This window comes from Haemaphysalis longicornis, unplaced genomic scaffold, assembly GCF_048455015.1.
Source record: "Haemaphysalis longicornis isolate Haplotype H1 unplaced genomic scaffold, Haemaphysalis longicornis Haplotype H1 scaffold_9, whole genome shotgun sequence".
Classification (NCBI taxonomy): Eukaryota; Metazoa; Arthropoda; class Arachnida; order Ixodida; family Ixodidae; genus Haemaphysalis; species Haemaphysalis longicornis.
The window spans coordinates 44869631-44889951 of NW_027526460.1; the positions used below are offsets into that span (position 1 = coordinate 44869631).

At 47.1% G+C, this 20321-nt stretch overlaps 1 protein-coding gene and 1 long non-coding RNA gene across 2 annotated transcripts in view; one reads left to right on the top strand and one right to left on the bottom strand.

Moving 5' to 3' along the window:
- The window catches only part of LOC144152675 (cadherin-like and PC-esterase domain-containing protein 1), a 57206-nt gene extending 37304 nt beyond the window's left edge, over positions 1–19902 (bottom strand). The window contains exons 1-9 of the mRNA XM_077684058.1: positions 19775–19902; positions 12917–13005; positions 10838–11006; positions 9717–9829; positions 7652–7799; positions 6953–7038; positions 4415–4499; positions 3751–3955; positions 1233–1437 (exon numbers count right to left, since the gene is read on the bottom strand). Coding sequence (XP_077540184.1) covers positions 1233–1437; positions 3751–3955; positions 4415–4499; positions 6953–7038; positions 7652–7799; positions 9717–9829; positions 10838–11006; positions 12917–12943 — 1038 coding nt within the window. The 5' untranslated portion in view covers positions 12944–13005; positions 19775–19902. The remainder of the gene's footprint in view (positions 1–1232; positions 1438–3750; positions 3956–4414; positions 4500–6952; positions 7039–7651; positions 7800–9716; positions 9830–10837; positions 11007–12916; positions 13006–19774) is intronic.
- LOC144152679 (uncharacterized) overlaps positions 1–19937 on the top strand; it is a 678803-nt gene extending 658866 nt beyond the window's left edge. Inside the window, exons 4-5 of the long non-coding RNA XR_013319209.1 lie at positions 3762–3888; positions 19800–19937. This is a non-coding gene — a long non-coding RNA (uncharacterized LOC144152679). The remainder of the gene's footprint in view (positions 1–3761; positions 3889–19799) is intronic.
- Positions 19938–20321: the final 384 nt, after the last annotated feature.

Consider the following 20321-nt stretch of genomic DNA (forward strand, 5'->3'; position numbering starts at 1 on the left):
ATTTATACGAGCACGTGCAATAACCTGATACGGATAACTATCCGTACAATTATAACCACGTCGTTATGCTTCCGCGGTGGAAGGGGACGCCATTTTATGGCCTCACAACGATGCTTTATTGCCGGAAGAGCAAAAACAACTGGTGGAAAGGAGGGTGGTATTGGCGTAAACCAGAAAACGCACTCTGGTTTGCCCTTTAGATGGCTCCCGGACAAAAAAAAACAAAACAAAAAAAAACAGTCCCGCGATGTATTTTATGGGAAGCACGTTTGCGCCGAGGAAAGCAAGGTACAGAAAGGGAGGACGCAAGAGGAGAGGCCGAAACCCAAGCTATTGACATATTTCTCCAGTGGAACGGTCAGTAATCGGGGTTGGCCATCTATCGGTCTTATATCTGCCGCGTGGTGCTGCGTAATTAATAACCCCTTAGAAGCAGTGGCCGCCGGGTAAAAATGGCCCATAGGCTGTTTAAGGGACGTTGGGGTTGCTGAATGTAAAGAACCGGCCGAAAACCAGTATTTATATTAATCACCGCCACGCAGATAAATTACGCACCCGCCCATGCTGCCCCTTCTGGCATCGATACCCCGAATTCCCGCCAGGCTTAGCTACTTCACATGCGCAGTTTTTGGTTTCATGCGTTAGGATATTTAGCGGTTATCGGCCGGATGAGTTTTAGTTGTAGTCATAAGTGCTGTGGCCACCATTGGCGATGTACAGGGCAATAAAAGCGAAACACAGATAAAAGAATATCAACAATACATCTGCAGCGTGCAGGCAGCCCAGGTAAACAAATGTTCGGCAAACGGTGCAACATACAGCGACTCGTTGTCACTTTCAAACTGTTTATAACATGAAGGCCATAGGGGAAACTGTAAAGCCCTTCCAGCCAGCATTCGACTATTTCTAAGACGGAAAAACTCTGCATGATTTTTGGGTCGGATGCCGCTGTTTTTTCGCCTGGCTTATCGCATTATATGAAGCGCAGGTTACTTACTAAGTCAATAAATAAATATTACGTGGCTTCTGTGATTGTAGTTTACTAGTTTTTCTTTTTTTTTTTTTCAAAAAATACTGTGCTTTCGGAGAAGCGAAAATAAGACCGTAAGAGTCCGCCGCGCGTACACCAAGAATTACCTCGCGCACCTAAAATTAAGTTCGAGCAAATTCGGGGCAGCTCACTGAAAGTCATTTATAACGGCTCGGGCTGATGTGAAAGCAAAGCTGCTTACCACAGACTCCCCCAGTTTCGCACCCTGGACCGCGGCACCTTGGAAGAAGGCGTTGCCGGCCTGGTGCATGTAGGCCCGCAGTGGGACCAGTGACGTGACCAGCACGAACACCCTGACCAGTACTGGCCTGCCGTGAGACGTCAGCAGCGGCCGATCCAGCATCTGCTCAGCCACCACTCGGCCACGCTCGAGCAGCGGCGAAAGCCTGAAATGGATGGCCACGCGCTGGGGAATGGGCGTCCAAACAGATTATCGGTTGACATGCTTTTGCAGCAGGGCTGCAAGAAAGAACACCCTTTATCATTGATTTTTTTTTGTGTGAAAGTTCGTGTGAACGTTTTTGTGAAAGTTTGTGTGAAAGTTTTTGTGAAATGAAAGTTCTGCCAGAGCAGTGATCGTTTTGCAGCGAAGCTGTTAGCCTTTCGTTGGTCGGAAAATTTCGTGTCGCTCTAAGCAAAAAATCCAGGCAGGATCCAGCAGCTCTTGCTCAAGACGCCGAGCGCATGTGTCAGGCTAGGCAGTACCCATAATTTGCCGCCAGAGGAGCCCAACGCAACGTTTCTTTACAATTATTGGTTAATTGTAGGGTTTAACGCGCCGACGCAGCGCATGCGATGAGGCGCGCCGTAGTGGAGGGCTCCGGATTAATTTCGAACACCTATGGATCTTCAACGTGCGCCGAAATCTCGTACACACGCGCGTTTTTGCTTTTCGCCTCCATCAGGGAAAGCGGCCGCCGCGGTCGGGAATCTAACACGTGACCTCGTACTCGGCAGCGCAACGCCTTAGCCACTGAGCCATCGCGGCGGGTATTTCTTTGCCATGAGACATACACCATAGAAACAAGCATCGAAATGACATTATGGCAGACAAGGCGCCAATGAACAATGAGAACCCCCCACTTAACGTGTTCGGGTAGAGATTAGGTTTGCAGCTAGTCTCGAAAGGAAGGTCGACGCATTCGAGGGCGAGCGAATGGCGTCAACGACCAGAGAAGGCGAGCGCAAGCGACAAACCCGCCGAGACGACGAGGAGCATTGCATACCTTCCCCCATCAGCATGTGTAAGTGGTTTACAACAGCTTCGCTGGGCATCCACTTTCGCACGGCAGGGTGGTGGCCAACTTTTTTTTTTTTTTTGTGAGCGTGGCTTTTCCATTTCCTCCGAGACCTCTATCTGTACTTTGAGCTCTTCAAAATTAGCCTCTTCAATAGAGTAGGCACTTAAGAGAAAAGCACAGGGAGGAGGGCAAATGGTTCTTCATGCATCCCGGGTAGGAATGCTTGGAGAGACTAGAGTGTCAGGATTGTGGGCAGCTTTGGCAAAGGAGTAGGCTGTCTCAGCGCCCTTGGTACCGGCGTGGGGCGGCAGCCAGTTTAAGCTTATATGCTAAGCCCATTTGCTTGGATGTTGTGAAACCTTCCGGCCGAGAAATGTCCTGCTAAACCGTTTTCTTCGGGGTTTTGGAGCCACAAGTAGGCTTGTCGAGAGTTGCGAAGTAAAGATAACTTCTAGCACTGAATTGTATGTCTATGAGTGGTATCCATAGCCAGGTGGGAAGCGGCAACGCCACAAATGCTACGGATTCCTGGCAAGGGCACGTTGTCTTGCTTTGTGACACCGAGTACTGTAAAGACCCAGGTGTATTCCGCTAGGTTCTCTGCTGGGCACGCATCATCTTCTGGAGGGACAGCCTGGGAAAGAGGTGGTAATATCCAGAGGCTGTAAGTATTATTTGGAACGCCTGATATAGGATGTTGCGTCGGAGAGGGTTCAGTTTTAAACACCCGCGATTCTCCAACCATTCTAGAGTACGGGCGAATTTCGAGACCAACGCCTTCGACGGGCAGGCGCCAGTGATCTTAACACAGGTACCGGGTGGCCCACTTCAAGACCCTTCACTTCAAGACCCTGCCGTGCTCGAGCGTAATATGTCTTACCAATCACCACGCAATATCAGGGAAATGTCGCACCAGCTTACGCTGTCTATTCGTGTCACGACATGAGACCATCCGACTTTTTTTTTCGGAATACATTCCAGAGCCATAACAGCCTGAGTCGGCTAGTTAGAAAGAATTTGAGAAGGGCCATCACTTGACACTGACCGGAGAGAAGTAACATGGTTGACCCGTTTGTCAGTTTCCTTATCGGGCTGAGGTTGCGAACCTCGATTCGCGTTGACCACGTTTGGAGGGGTTACAGCAGTTATCTCTGCCGCGCAGCAGAACTTAACTATGAGTATTTGTATGTACAGTAACTTTTTCATGCACCAATGCGTCCGTATTACTGGGGTAATATACCATTCTGAAAGGTCTGCAGGGCAGACTATCAAGGAAGTAAAGGAAAGGAGGACGGGAACCCGCCATGGTTAAAGAAATCCATATCGCCCTGTGCCTGATCCTTCTAATATGCGACTACTTCTTTCATTTGCATAAGGAGTTCGTTTACTTGTGAAAAATGTTTACAATGTCAGCGCTACAACAGCGGAACACTTGAGACATTGGTAACATGGGCCTACGTTTTTTGCAGCAGACCCGAGTCGGCCAGCGTGGTGGTAGCGACGTGCCTGGCTTTGGGAGTGCGCCCGTCACGCGAGCCGACGGGTCTGAGCAGCCAAGTGGATTGGTCAGCGTCGGGCAGGGCGCCGGCCACGTCGGTGAGCTGCTGCGCCTGCTCGGGCAGCACGAAGCACAGGGGCAACGCCGACCAGCGCGAGGTGCCGTCTGCAGGAACCAGGCGGCACCTCGGCGTTGTGCGCCAAACAAACCCTACTTCGGTTTGGCTTGGTTTTAACTGAGGCAAGCGCTAAACGCCCTTATCGCAGATGACGTTGTTTTCACATTTAAAACAAGCTCTGAAATGAAGTTTAGCTCACAAGAATGCTATTAAGGTTTGAACTTGTGTTTAGTTGGTTCTGCTGCAACATTCTGAAGGAGAGCTAGAGAGAGAGGAGACAGAGAGAGAGAGAGAGAGAGAGAGTGATCATAACGGCAGGCAGCCTGCCTATTGCCATTTTCCTTCCTTGTCCCTGTGTTTTGTAACGCTGAACTACATATGTAACCTGGTCTATGCCATGCTTTCTGTAATACGTCTCATCTCTTTTGTCCTGAGACGCCTCTTTGTGTAAAGCACTCAACACACTCAAAAGAGTTTTTCGTTCAGCCTTGGGTTATCAAGCTCACCTCCGTGTTTTCTCAGCGTGTTGAGGGCGTTGCATAACGCGTCTCGTTCCCCGAGCTGTTCACTGAGCTGTCCAAACCGGTTCACCTGGAAACGAAATAGGCGGATTAGTTCAGAACCAGCCCTTTTTTTTTTTTGCGTGGTGTTTGCCATTGCATTCAACCAGCCCCACCATTACAAGACCAATGAAAGGAAACAAATCCAACAACTTCTGTACTTACCACACAAGAACCCGCGCTCAATAGTGAACTGTCCTTTCTCAAAACAGCTACCTCAGACACCCAGATAAGCATGACATCATTTAGATCGTTTTAAAACAAAAAATAAGCTATATCAAGCAGTAGGAATTAAAATGAAGCGCGCTTGCTACCGAGAGTAAGAAAATATTCGTAGAAATTGTATAAATCCGTTGCGATAATGCAAGCACAGTGACACACGCCGCTCTTGGCAGCCTATTCGCACCTTCAGAATACTGTAAACACTCGTTATGACGAAAGAGCTTTCGTCGAAGTCTCACTTCCTTACAGATATTTTGTATTCTTAAGTGTTGACCAGGGACAGCAAATTATCGCTACTTCGAGCTAGGGGCGGGCAATGGATGGATTAACTCTGCGATTAATCGATTAATGCTTCAGCCGCGATTAATTTTTTAACCAGTTAATCGGTTTAAGTCATGTGAGCGAACTAAAACAAGAGTTCCGTGTTGAAATTCTGTTGAAGTGGGTCGAGGGTCATATTACTGTTCAAATAACAAGCCTGACGTCACAATAAAAAAAACGATGCAAGTATGTTTACAGATGAGAGTGATCAGAACCCAAAGCTTATAGCTGGGACACACAAGAAAATGGCTACTCTTAATACAAATTTACCCGTACAAAAATCTACAAGCGGGCACTCACGCTGTTCGGCCTTTGTATAAGCTGACTCTATCATAAGTAAACCACGATTAATCCGCGACCCATGCAATTACGTCGAGGGCTGATGTTCCTGATTCCAGAAAATGTGAATAATGAACGCGGTGATAAGTGTCTAACCCGCATCAGCGCCACGATGATGATCTGCTTACCTAACTTGTAATGTCTTCGGACAGGCCGACGAACTTATCGATCTTATTTTTATTATTATATTATTATGAACGTTAAGTAAATATTGTTTTCAGAAATTTTTTTTCTTCCTACACCAACACAAACGATTAATCAATCAATTAACCTATTACAGCCAGCCGAATAATCGGATTAAACTTTTAGATGCGACTGCAACTCATTCACTCGCCTTGTCCCTCCATACGGCGTTGTCCGCACCCCTCCCCCTACACTATAAAAAAATAATAGTTAGTGGCGCCCGGTTTCGATCTCACGACCCTGTGGGCGGAACGCGAGGTTCCGCCCGCTGCGCCACAAAACCGAGACAGAATCAAATGCTACGAACGCGCCTTATATCCTTGACTCATTCAAACTACGTCAAGAAGCTACTGATACAACGCATGATGGGGCAATGATTAACACTTGCACTAAAAGAAAAGAAGCTCCCACTTACAGCACCAATGATGGAGTAAAGGTCGTTGCGACAGCGAAGCCCCAAGCATACCACTTAGAGAGATTGACCAAGATTGGCCAATAAAACATAATAATAATCATAAAACATAATAATCATACGCGTTTCCGACATGTTTCACGCGATTCCAGAATCAATCCAACGGAAACACCAAGTGAACTCCACGATGCGTCGCATCTACACAGGGTTCCCCTCGTGGGGAGGTGGGCGAAATTTTTAACTGATGCCCAGCCCTACTTGTAACGAAGTACAACATATAACGAAATCAGTTTCTCGCCCCGGGGACAGCGTTATAGCGGGAGTTTGACGTAAGGCTCGTTTCATTGAGTTGTCTTGTATGAATAACCGATTGAGTTGATAGCTATATCCCCCTACGAAGTACGAGACTTCAATGTACCGCCTCCTTCAAAAATTCTCTTGAAGACCCGGAGACAACTGCGTTTCCCTGCAGTACTCTGCCGCGAATTCCTTTAAGCCAGTGTTTACTGTTGCGAAATCCGAGCTGTTAGAAGCCCGCGGGACATTAGCAGCTTGTAACGCCGCCAGGCAAGCACGTTACATGTACAGTCTTTGTTAAAATTTTCTATGCCACGCCAAACCTATCTGGCCCACACAGAATTCAAAGCGAAAGCTCTGCGTTTAACTAAGACTAAATTATTTTATGAGAGTAACAAAGCAAGATGTTTTATCCAGTTTTTTGGTGTAAAACGTTTCATCTTCGCTTAAGAGGTAAGCTTGTACTTTGATTTTTTTTGTGGCCCTATCAATTTTCGGCGTGACCTAGAAAGTTTTGACAAAGACTACGTTGGGAACGTCGTCAAGTGGCAACGCTCATGAGGGCGCGCTTTTGAAAACAAAAATGCACGTTCTGATGACTGTCGCTGAAGAAAACACTACACAAAACTGATTTTACCTTTTGGTCAAAATAAATGGTATGACTGACAAATTTAAAAATGAAAATGAAAGCGATTGCTGAGAGCTTTCACCTTCGTTCTACGCTCTGCGTGACACTTCCTGCCCGGCCGTCCACATGTTCCGAGGCAGATCCAAAGCCCCTCGATGGCGCAATCATCTGAAATCCATAAGATAAACTTCAGAGTTCTACTTAAGTTCCAGTTTTTCTGTGTTTCTTGCACTTTATTTATTGGCTACGAGTGGTTATGAAACACTCTTATTGCGCGAAACATGTATTTTACAGCGAACGCTTCATATCAGACACATTCACGGAATTCAATGTTGACCGGAAGTTCAATGTTCAATTCATTTAAAATATTGACCGTGGACGGTCGTTTACTACTACTTGACGACTAGCGTAGCTGCAGGAATAGGAAGTAAAAAAGAAGACATGGCTATTATGCGCTCAATAGCAGATGTCCCAACTTTGAGTCGCTTACTAGCCCAAGGACGCGGGTTCGATTTCCGGCCGCGGCGGCCGCTTTTCTGATGGAGGCGAAAAACAAAAACGCCCGCGTGTACGAGATTTCAGCGCACGTTAAAGATCCCCAGGTGGTCGAAATGAATCCGGAGCCCTCCACTACGGCGCGCCTCATCGCCTGCGTTGCGTCGGCGCGTTAAACCCCACAATCAATCAATCAATTCAATGTTACTGGTTTTGTGAATCTCGCACGCTTGTTCAAGCCCGCACACCACACACACGCAAAGCAGGTATGCACGAGAGTCCTCACCTCGCCCCGGGCTGCTGGTCGAAGTGAAGACTTGCGTCTGAAAGCCGTGTTTCTCGAACGCTTTCCGGTAGCGCAACGTTTGGTCCGACGAGTCGCCCACCAAGATAACTTTGCCAGAATTGGAGGCGAGCAGATCCTCTTCTTCGACCTGCGCAACAGATTCCCCTCGGAGTCGTCAGTGGAAATCACCGCACGGTGTTAGAGCCAGTTGCATAGGGGAGCAATGTGCGCTTGACAGTGGCATGCACCGGGCAGGGTGGTCTATATCTCATGAGGAACTATATCACAGGATAGTCAACTGTCGCGCAGACAAATCTCCAATATTGTAAAAGTATGCTCGAATAATATTCTATACCATGCTACCTATCACGGTGAAACCGAACGTTTGCGGGTAAACGTTGGGAAAAGCATTGTATTCGGAAAGCGGCCTTTCCCGCGTGCTGCAGTGAAGCGAGACAGTGATTTTGAAGTAAGTGGTTAATAAATAAAACGCCATAGTTCCTTGATATTATATACCATATTAGGGGCAAGGCTATTGGCGCCTCCTGCCGTCGTCTTCGAAATCGTCGTCTCATATAGTCACGGTACTAAAACACTGGGAAACTCGTTTACGCCTCGCGCTGGAGAGCTTTCGTGCTTCAACTACCGAATAAGTGCGAAACTACCGAATCATCATTATTAAATTGTTTTAATCCCATGACTAGCCCTGTGGTGACTAAATATCGTATTCCTCTGTTGCCCTTGATCATTGCCACTCCAGGTTGCTTGAGCTCGCTGCAAGCAAGCCATTTCCCACCTTGTGGCAAGTAACCTAAAACTTCAAGACAATCTTGTACAGAAGGCCTGATTTGATAGCGAAGTCGTTTTGGAGCTCAGTTAGCTAGCTATTAGGTGATAAGAACGATCCCATTGATAACTTTCTCGATTAGGTCTCCCTTCAGCCGCATGACCCGCCAGTTCCGTTTTCACTGCTGGCACGCTACCCTGTATTCAGTGTTGATGACGTCACCATCCTCGATGTGGTAGTGTAGCCGCGAGTGACATCACTTCAGATCGTCATATTACTGATGACGCCATTTATAGTTTTGACGTCATGTCTGCGTTGAAGATTTCCATCAGCCGCCTAGACCTCAATGGAGAGTTTCTTTTTAATCATTAAACTCGCAGCATACTTGGTGATGGGCGGATTCACTGCGCTGGAACAAAATAAAATGCCATCAAAATATATAAAGAAGCTGTTCCAACAACTTTTTCAGTGTGGAAGATGTATGCGAGTTCATGAGAAAGCTGTTTAACACTGTTAGTTACTTCGTTAACAATCGGCGCACCGCACGACCTTTTTTCAAAGTGATTCCGATGTGTCCCGCCCGGGTTACAGTTTTGTAGAACCATGAGATAAACGATCTGGTAGGTTCTTCCGTAATGCCGGCGCTTTCGGTATATACGTACCGTGTGGCTGCAGCTAATTTCTAGTAATTTTTTAAATCGTAGGAAAGAAATATTGGTTTATTGGAGAGGTCAGATTCAACTAGAAGAGGAGCTACTACTCCAAACCTTAGAGTATTGAAATGGTACAGTGGCAGTGCTAAAACTACAAGGTAACAAGCTTAAGTACGCCATAAAGGTCAAACACTGAAAGATCCCGTGTACGGTGGGCTACTCATAGTAGATACAGCTGCATACAGCTACATACAGTAACAATATGCCCATAGCATCTATACGCCTATAGTATGCAGCAAATTTGTAAATATTCATACCTCCCCGGAATGTGATGCAGTGAATCTACATATATCTATTACAAACAATGCAAAATGGCCATAATACAGTACTCATACGTTCACCTACGTACAGCACAAATGGAACCAGTACTTGTGCTGCCACACTCATGCAGATGAAATTTGTTCATACATAAACAATAAGCCCATTAGTAATGGTCACACATCGTTGTTTTTTGCAAGAACTTTCTTAATTGCCACCTTCTGCACATTATTGCTACTGATGCAGGCAAATCACTGTATAGTGGAGTACGCACTGCATAATCTAGAGTAAAAAATGCAGCTCTTACGGCTTTGAGTGCTTGAAGAAGAACGTCGCTCGTCCTCAGATAATCGTGCTTTGGCGTGACGTCAACGGAGGTGACGCTGAGAAGCCCTGCGAAGCCACAAGAGCCCTTGACACCTGCCGCAGAAGGAAGGAAAAAAGGACAACCTTTTTTTTTATTTTGTGTTATAAAATCGGGAGAGCGTGGCGATGGACCACGTCTGTCTGCGTTCGTTTTCAAATTCATTTTTCGCGCTGTGCGTAGTCAATATAAATCTGTACCAACTTGCCAACTTCGTAAGCGATCCAGAAACATCGGGCGCCTGAAAGGGAGTCCTTTCAGCCGTCCTTCTTTCGTGACTGGAAGTCTGAAAATTTTGCCTTCACGGGGGATAGTTATAGTTGACGGCGCATGTAGTCAATCGCCCCGGGCATGCGCTTCATGGTTCCTATTCCATTCATTGCTGACTGCGCCCGTTTAAGTTACATAAGGCCGTTCAAATCTTTTCCCATCCCATCGTGCTCGCACAAAACAAGTGATTACAAAACCGTTCGTTATATTGCCTCAAACAAGTGTCCATGCTTCGTTGGGTATGCTGGGGTGCGACGAAAGTGGCGCCAGTGGGAGTTACAGCATCAGTCAGTCCGACCAATACTACATCGATTATCAATAACGGCTCTGTTACTGAGGTGCATTCCAAAGAGTCGGTCACGTGCGGGCTCCTCTAGCTTTGCGCTTCTCCTGGAGAAGGACTGGGATTCTGGCAGGGAAGAGGCATTGGGATGACCAATGACAAGGCTTCTCACGTGAGCTACGATCATTATTTCGACCCGTATATTTTGGGAAGGGTCATGCCAACGACACCGACACATTTGTTTCGCTTACCACGCTGTTGAGGAGACGGGATGAGACGCCACTTTTACAGTCACGAAGAGCACGGCCATCATTATTGTTCGTCACGTTAGCGAAGAGTGGGAGGAAACGCCGTTGTTGGTCATCAGTATTGGGACTAGGGGCGGATTAGTGGACCGCATTTAAAGCGAAAGAACTCAGGTATGGGGTAATCCTTACATATTATTACAATAGTTGGCGGCTTTAAGCACGACGTTTTACTCCATAAATGTAAGCTGTGTCGCCCAAAGTACCGTTCGTGGCCCCATGGCCGTCGGAGAGCCATCCTCCGCCAAATCCGCTGAGGAGGGAGCCCAGCTGGTAGCTGAGATAGACGGAACCCAGGGCGAACAAGCAGAGCAGCAGCGTCAGCTCCCGCGCTGACCGCCGCAGCGCACCACACGCCACGCTCCTTCCCAACACCTGGAAGAAGAGACAACAACCACAATGCCCTTCAAAGCACGTTTTGCTGACGGAAATGGCAAAAATACGGGACACCGAGCCATACACAGCTTCGCTGTGAAAGAAACACCACGAAGAAACAATATTGCCTATGCCGCCTGTGGTCCAGGAAGAAAAGGATAAGACAGTATATAAGAGGCAGGAAGTAAGGTTAACCAGGGACCAGGGAAGGGTTCGGCTGGCTACCCTACGCATGGAAAGGGGGAAAGGGGATTTAAACAGAGATAAAGGGTATATAAAAGACGCAGAGTGGAGCTTGAGGAGCGAGAAAAGAAAAAGTAAAGGTAACTACAGAGTCAAAACCAAGGGCGATACTAAAGCCTGAAACAGAACAGGTAAACAAGACAAATGACGAGTGGAAGATTGTACACGATGTCCTTACAATCGTTCGCACAAGCCTGTGGCCTTTAAAACGAAGTAATTTTTGTGTCGCCTTTTGGGACTGCGATGGGCAGCGCCTGGGACTAAAAAAATTGGCCGCGTATCTGCTCCTTTCGTTGCAACTGTCGTAAAAGACGATAGTCTTTATTGGCTTTTGCCAGGTAAATGCCTCCCTTCGCTTTCCCGCTCACCTCTCATGTTGTTTCTGTTGCGTCGCGCTCCTCCCAAGGTAAAGACGCCAAAGGTTTGCTTAAATCATTTTAAATTTCCCGCGTTCCACTGCTCCAAACCGGGTGTCTCGATGCCAACGCTGCCGTACGGCGAAGACGCGCGTGAATCGAGGCGCCCTACTTCAACGTTTATAGAATAGCGTTTCCCTACTCCACGTGCGTTGCAAGCAGAACGTGGAATCTATCAAGTGGAACCTTTCGTAACCGTTGCCGGTTGATTTCTTCAAATGCCGCCAGAAGCTATATGGCGCGGGCGACAGCAGGCGACGGCGGAGTGATATTTTTTTCTTCAGTTCATGAAGTATTTAATCTCGCCAAAATCAAACATGTACGATTTTTTATAAAGGAACGCTGCAAATATCACCTCTGTATTAATTTGTTGTCTTATATTTGCGTAATGTCTTGTTGTTCTTCAACAATATTGACAAGTATGAACATTACACCGGACTTAAACGGGAGAGTTAGCTGTGACTATATAAGACTATTGCGCAGGCAGTATTTTACTTTGGCCGGGTGGCTGAATCGAGTCCCAGACAGACAGACGGACAGAAATACAGACAGACCAAAATTTCTGTGTTTAAGTAGCCCAAGAAAGGCTATCGTCTTTAACAGTCTTCGCAGTTAATGGCTGTTTGTCGAGCTTCCGGAGTGCGGTTGACAGGTGCTGCCTCTGCGTTGCAAACCGCGCACAATGACACAAGAGGTGTTCTATTGCTTCATCTGTGGCACACAAGCCATGATTGGACATCGTTAAGCATAATGAAGCAAGATAGAAAACACACGACTGCTAAAGGCGGTCTAGCCGCCTTACGAACGGCGGCCGCCTGGTTCGGCGGAAACGCTCAACCAAACCGAGCAACATGTAAAACTGGATCAATCGGGAATCCGCGTGTCTTCTAGCGAATGAATGGATTGTGGAAGATGCGGCGCTGATGCCATACGTGAGATGCCCAAAACATGTGTGCAAGAGAGAGAGACAAAGAGTGTATGCGTGTGTGTGTGTGTGCGGGGCGTCCAGAAAGCGTTGTTCCAGATTTAGACGCCCTGTGAGGTTGCTTTATAAAGGTCCATTGGTTGAGTTACGGGATACTTCGCAGTAAGTTGGAATGTTTACCTGAAAAGATTCCGGAGTTAATTATCTGACTTTACACTGATCTGTTTTATGCTGCCCTCCACCTATATTATGAATACGTGAGTACAATACAATTCCATCTATAATGGATGCCCGATCCGGATGCATATAAAGTAAAATAAACTCACCAGTTTCATTTTCGTCTTCGGCTTCATGAAGGGTGGTTTGGTTCGTGCTGGGCTGTCACCGTTGAGGGAGATCAACCTGCGGGGTCAAACTGCGAATATCCTGTTTTAACGTGACATACATATACGTCAACCTGTACCAATAAATACATTTAGAGTACTAATTGAACAAGGGGGCAGTGTAGGCGTCTGGGTAAGAATTTACTATTCGTGATTTTTGCTGAAAACCTCGTTACCATGAAGTTTATCCCTCCCCCTCCTCATGCTGCTTCGCCCACTCCGCTCAGTTTGTCTGACGAAATATTGGAAGACAGCTGCACAAGCTGCGAAGTAATGGCGACCGCGTAATGTCCTGCGTCAGAGCACCCCCCTTCCCCCCTCAAAATCGTCGATCTCAACGAGGTGGGGGGGGGGGGGGGAGGGGGTGAGTGAAGGGGCGTGAGATGACCGTAACTTGGCCTGTCAACAAATAATGACTGCCAATAATCGTGTCTGCGTGGATAAGCCACGCAACAATTACATGCGGTTTCGATTTATCCTCTCACTTCGAAGATCAGTGGGGCAAAAATAAACCAACAATCCTGAAGTTACGTGGAGTACGACGTCATCTGGAAATCTTTGCATTTTTATTTATGTAAGTTCCTTGCTTTAGCTTCTTATTTTCTTATTTCTTTCGTTCGCTTTTTAATTTTTCCTGCTTCTATACTTCGCATTTTGCTTTTTCCTGCCCCCCCCCCCTTTCACCAGGAAATAAAATCCTGCGTGCGCCACCGACAGAAACCCTACCATATTTTGCGTCGATTACGCCAGTTAGCTCGCGATTTAAAATTTGTTTTCTTAAGCGGCGCTCCGCATTAGCTTAAAAAGGTCGTGACCTCTCGCCTTCTACCTCGGTCTCCCGAGTATTAATTCCACTCATTCCGTCTCACGACGCGTCCTACGAATTGGACCTCGTGCTATTCGGGTGGAAGTCCCGACTGCATTAAAAAAAAAAAGAAAGGCAGTTTATGCTTTCTTGCTCTACATTTCGTAAGGCCTGTGTTTAGGCCACAAGCCCCTCGCGCATGTTTATTTCCTCGGGCGATCTTAAGCGTCGTAGATGGCCCGGTTAAGAGAGTGGGTAGGAGTAAATAAACCGACGAGCTTGTTTTTGCTTTTTTTTTTTTCCTTTGTGTCGGTAAAAAGGCCTGCCGAGATGCTTCGCCTTAACCCAGAACAAGTCCAGCCTTCTTCCGGAGCAACGAACTCGCACGTCTAAACACTCAAGAAGCCGAAAGCTCGGTATAAATTTCCCGCGCTTTCGCGCCAAACGATGTGTTCCCTCCCGCCCATGTGGTAGTGTGGTGTGGTCGTGCTTGGCCTGCACGCCCGCGTTCATGCCAGCCAGCAATCGGGCAAATGTTTGCTCCCACTGAGCCGTGTGTGTTTTAATGCACCACACGTCCGCTATGGCCACATGCTTAAATGGGAGTGGAGGGAAGGGGAGGCTTTTTTTACGTGGTAGAAAAAAAAAAAGCCGTTTTATAACTTATCACGCTCACAGCCCTGTTTTGTTTTCGTACGCGTACAATAAAGGCTAAAGGAGACGCCCAGCGCATGCGTTAGGACAGAACTCGTAAAGTCAGTCTGTGTGCCCTTCTTCTTTCATGTCGGTTTGTCTTTCGCATGCCTGCACGAATGAACTCCTTGTCTCGAAAAAAAAAGACAGTACAAAACCACTCGGCCGGTTTCGTGAATGAAGCAATCCGAACACTTCTGGAGGCCTCCCGTATTTTCTCGTTCATAACTCACTCGCGCAAAGGTTGATGCGCAGTAAAGGGAGGTGGCGACACGGAAAAGCGACGTCCCCACGTTAGGCCTAATGCTAAGCCTAACCAGATATGTTAGGCCTAACGTTAGGCCTAACCACCAAGAATGCGGTTTAGTGTATCTTGAAGAGTGCACGACAACGGGCCATTTCAGGCTAAGTAACACTCCCTGGAAGGAAGTTTTGTTCTTTCTGGGAGGCAGATTGTGGCGGCATCCTAGCGCGGCCAGATACCAACCTCGCCGTATTGTAGGGCTGCAAAGTGGCAAAAGGACGAAAACTTTCTTCTCAATGGACCTTAGGCGTAGAGACGCGTTTCGTACTGATTTTTAGGATAAGGCGCTTCGCTCGGGAAGGTCGCGTCGGCTTACGGCCGTCCTTTTCCGTATAAGACGCCCAGAAAGGTATACTTCTGCACGATGAAATAGGCTGAGCTGAGGGAAAAAATAATGCGGAAAGAAAACGGATTTATAAAGCTGCAAAAGGAAACAAAGGGGATAATGTCTCTGCGCACAATTTCAACATTTCCTCGTGGGCGGATATTTTGGTTCCAGGGCCCTTCTAATCCTCACCGGCGCCGCCACCCGCGGGTGAAGCGAAATCGTGTGGTGAAACTTACGGCTCTCGCCGCTTCTAGAATCCCCGTACCTCAAGGCGCATCCACACGGTCCCATCGCTCCTCGCTGAGTCGGTTATGGGCTTTTTTAAAATTCTTGTTTCTTTTTTTTTATTTGTCTCCGATCACAGCACCACCCCTGCGTATCTCCGGAGACGCATTTCTAAACAATGAAAGAGGCTCGCTACGCGTGACAACGGGCACCACTCGTGGACAGCCGTAACCAGGTTTTATTTCTTTCCATATTTCTTTCTCTCTGTCCATTATCACGTTTTCCCCGCCTCACGTGTTTACATAAGCCGTCTTCCTCCAGGCTAAAAAGAGCTGGACTTCGCGCACCTATTTCAATGCTGGAGCGAACGGGGCTCTTTTTCGAAAGAATATTTATATCGGGATGGGGGAAGGCGCACTTGAAGAATCCTGGCTATATTGCCGGTGGCTCGAACGTCTGCTTTGTTGATTTACCCTGAGGATGTTTTCTGCGTTGCCTGTGTCCTCCATAAACCACCACAAAGGTCCGCCGGTGTGGGTTCGGCACCGTGCTGTATATGGCGGCTATATTCTGGGCCTACATTCTAGCAGGAGCCATCATGCAAACAATGTCGCAATTTGCCTCTGAGTGGTGTCAAGAACGGCACTACACTTCTCTCTCTCTCTCTCTCTCTCTCTCTCTCTCTCTCTCTCTCTCTCTCTCTCTCTCTCTCTCTCTCTCTCTCTCTCTCTCTCTCTCTCTCTCTCTCTCTCTCTCTCTCTCTCTCTCACACACACACACACACACTCACTCACTCACTCACTCCCCCAAAAAAAGAACTGTGGTAGAAATGAGAACGTCTTGTCGTATATGGCTAGGGTTGCGTGTATTTATCATGTCTGCGGACGAGAACTCCCGAGGATGCCACGAGAACGGCAATGAATAACTCGGCAACAGGGCGTATATAGTTGATGTGGTGTGGACAACACGTTAGCTGAGACCTAAAAAAATGCAGAATATTTCACGTCCCCTTACGTCAGGCGCTTGCGAAAGATAATGTTGGCAGAGCAGCGTGCAGATCGCGACCCAAGGGATGCAAAGAAGCTGCAGGCCGAGGCTTATGGGCTGGGACGAGAGCGGTCCTTAGAAGTCACGATTGAGGCAGTGTCTTGCCTTAACTCGGCTGGTTTCTGGGGGGACAGCCGGGTTTTTAGAGCGCCGCAACCAGGTTTGGCGCAACGCCATGGACCGGCCACTGGTTCCCGAGAGGAATGCTGTGTAGCCTTCTTTGTTATCGCGCTCTTTGTGCAGGCCTAGCTTTCTGGTGTAAATTTTGCGAGGTATTTAGCTTGTTGCCTTTGGGCCTTTTATCGGCTTTCTACGGAACATTTTTCCTGGCTCCCTCTGCGTCTTTCCTGGTCCCGTGGTGCTTTCTTTCTTTTAGGTTGGTTACGTGAGAGCTTCTGCGCCAGACAGCCAGGTGAACAAGATGGCACCTGTCCTCGAACGAGTGAGGTTGGCCAAAGAGCTACAAATGGCTCATTTACCTCAGGAATGTCAGGCCGAATGTCAGCATGTCAGTACCGTGGCCCCTAAGTTCAATGCTTACTCGGGAGGTCTTTTAATGCGTGACCTCGAATGAACAAATTTCTGTGGGTCTCGAATAAACGAAAGCGTTGGTAAAGCAACCACGAAGACAAAGTTCCCGTTTCGATCACTCAATAAACTGCTATTCCCTAATAATATTAATGCAATTATAAAGCAAGGTTAAAACATATAATCTAGATAATGAGCAAAACAGGTGCACTGGCAAGTCACCAGCCACTCCCACGTCCTGTTCCTGCGACTTTACAGTGTCTGGTTTATGCAATTTGCAGCCGCTAACAAGAGTTACCGCCAAGAAGCAAGACTGTGCGATTTTAATGGTGCCTATTCTTCCGATTGGGGAATACACTTGGCGAATTGGTACACATAAATACTAACATGGAGTTAACCCACTGATGACTCTGTTCCTTCTATTTCCCCATGATGTCACAGCTTGCGTTTTGTGTAGCGCATAATTTAAAAGTTTGTCGATATTTCTATTATTTTGTGGGGAAAACAACGACTTTCGTGGACCGGAAGGGAGTTGAGTGAGTTACGAAAAGCTAGTTTTTTTTAAAATAAAACAATGTTGTACTCTGTCTTCATTGTCACGTTAGGCGATATTTAAAAAAAATAGGTTAAAGATGACTCCGCATAAATGACTGGATAATCTTATTAGATGAACCAAATGACTTGCTTGGTAGCATGTCATTAAATCTTCCGCTAAAGCCGCCGGCTTCATGCTCGGCCACGCCAAATCAGTTTAACTCTCAAGGGCAGCTGTTCGATTTCTTAGAAATGCCGTCTATTCCGCTCAACTTTAAAAGGTTTCCTTCATTTTTTTCAGCTTTTATAATATTTCGTCGTTCTTCAGAAAAAAAAAAAAAACTTGCTTGCTTTTTTGAACACAAGGGCTATCAACGGCTGCTCAAACATAAGAAATTGGAGGATCGAGTTTTCATCGAAGAAAGAAAAATAGGAGGGAAAATACGACTCTATTTTTCTCAGTATTCACAAGCAGTGCTTTTTCTTCACGGTGCTGCCCAGTCAAAGGCTTCCCTGCCTCTCAGTACAGTTTCAAATGCTCAACTTGGGGATTTACATGTCGAACGTACAAGGGGGCACGAGGCTCGCCATAGTGGAAGAATACAGATTAATTCTGGTCGCCTCGACATCTTTTGACCTGAGTCTGGTGCGCGGAAACCTGGAAATGCAAGCGTTTTTTTTTTTATGTTTTAGTGTAACAGCACAAAAAGAACGGAAGACGCAGAAGAAGGCACAAAATGGGCGCTGACTGAACAGGTGCCCAAATATATAGTCTATAGACACGTACAATTTGCTGTGGTAGAAGCATAAACAAAATTTGAAACGTTAGATAAAAGCCAAACAAAGGCATCAGGTCCGCTCTTATGGCTACGTCGAATCCAAAAACGCCTATCCCTCCTCGCACAGCATCAGGGAAATCTGGTTTACACATTTTCCCGGATTCTTGTTTATCTGATAAGCTTCAACAACTTCTCGTGTAAGCTGGTCTTTATGAGCGAAAAAAAAAAACGTCGCATTCGTCAAAACGCAGCTTGCAGCCGCATGCTCGGCACTGCGCTGATAGGTTTACAACTCCCGTGCGGGCGTTGTATACCGCTTTCTTGTTGCGCTGTTACACTTCAACATGAATACCCACAAACTCGCCCAACTATCCAGTTTTTTACAAGCGTTTTTGTTTTTCGCCTCCATCACAAAAACAGCTGTCACGCCCGGGGTCGAAATCGCATTCTTGCGCTCAGTAACACGACACATTAGCCGCTCAGTAACCGCGGCGGATGAGGCGTTTGAAAAACCGGAATTTGACTATGCGGCATGAATGCTGCATGGAATTATTAAAAAAAGCAATTTTGGTTACTGTAAATACTGATAGAGGAAACGAAGTCATGCAGCTACGTCGCGGTGATGTCCGTTTCATTGGTTAAGAAAATGAAACGAATGTGACAGACGAGAACCTTAATCTAACTTGGTTCAGCTGAAGTGAAAGGAAAACACTGAGCTGTATTAGGCCCCGAAAAACACGCACTGTTGAAGAAGAGCGCCGTCTTTGAGGTGGGTTCGGCTTGCTTGTACTTTATATATGTAATATGTCTTTTTTTCCTTGACAAACGCGCATAATCGTACGCATCAGACACCCCCCACTGCTCTGTCCACCACTCCGCGTAAAATGAGCTAATGGCCACTGTTGCTGGCTTCAATGTAGGACCAGCCCTCGGTATCGAATGCGCGTGTATGCATTTTCATCAAGACGCACGTTTAAAAGCCGCATTAAACATTATTTTTGTCGTATGCGGTGAAACCCTAAGAAATTGCTACGAGAATTCACCCTGGACATTTGTTCAAATCCTGACGCGATATTGACGCGCTCAGGCTCTGGCATCTCAAGATGTGGAAGCTCAACTTAATGACCAGTCCAATAGCCACATTGACGGGAAAACCATGTGTACTACCAATACACTTTTCTATCTGGTTCTATCTTGCCCATTCATCAATGCTGAAACAAATTATCCACTGTCTTCAGCAATTGAATGAGCAGCTAATGTAAATTCAATGGCATGATCTGCACAAGTGAACTGAGACGGGCTAGTTGGTGCATGATGCCACTTAGAAAAACAGCGCCAAAAAACGATACGACAGGGAGTACGACAGTGTCTGTCTTTACTCCCTGTCGTCAGCGCAGTGTTTGTCTTTACTCCCTGTCGTATCGTTTTTTGGCGCTGTTTTTCTAAGTGGCATGATCTACCGTGGTTCCAAATATCGCATAAGAATGCACTTCTTTTTTAACTCATATTCAACGGTGAATAAAAAATGAACACGAACTTGACAGCTCAAAAAGCTTACCAGATGGTTTTCTTTCTTCTTCCAGGGTCAGTAGAACAGGTTGCTTGTCTTCTCACCAATAACGCGGGTCTGCCTAGTGACGCAAATTGCAGAAGGGAAGAACGGCGTCCTGGAGGTGGCGTAGAAATCCCAGCGACATGCGCCAGGCGCCAACCGCGCGACCAGCCGCCGCCGTCGCCGCGCGAGAACTCGAGTGAAGGGAGAGGCGCTCCCGACTGCTCCCGAGCATCATCTGCATCCGGGATGCTCCGAGTTGGACGGCGCCCCCCTCTCTCCTCCTTCTCCCCGCCCTCCTCTTGCTTTTCCTCCTCCTGGCGCCCCCTCTCTCTCGCTGCTGGCTCACACGACCAGATTCTCTGTAGTCAGACGCGCTCCCCTTTAGCTTGCCTGGAAAGAAGTAGCGTGCCCTTCCTCCTCTTCCGCTGTTGATGCTTGGAACGTTACGGTGTTCAGTTTGGGAGAAAAAATTGAAGACCGCATTACCCGTTAATTTTAAGATCATTCTTTGAATGTATTCTGCACGTTTTACGAGAAGATTATTGCTGTT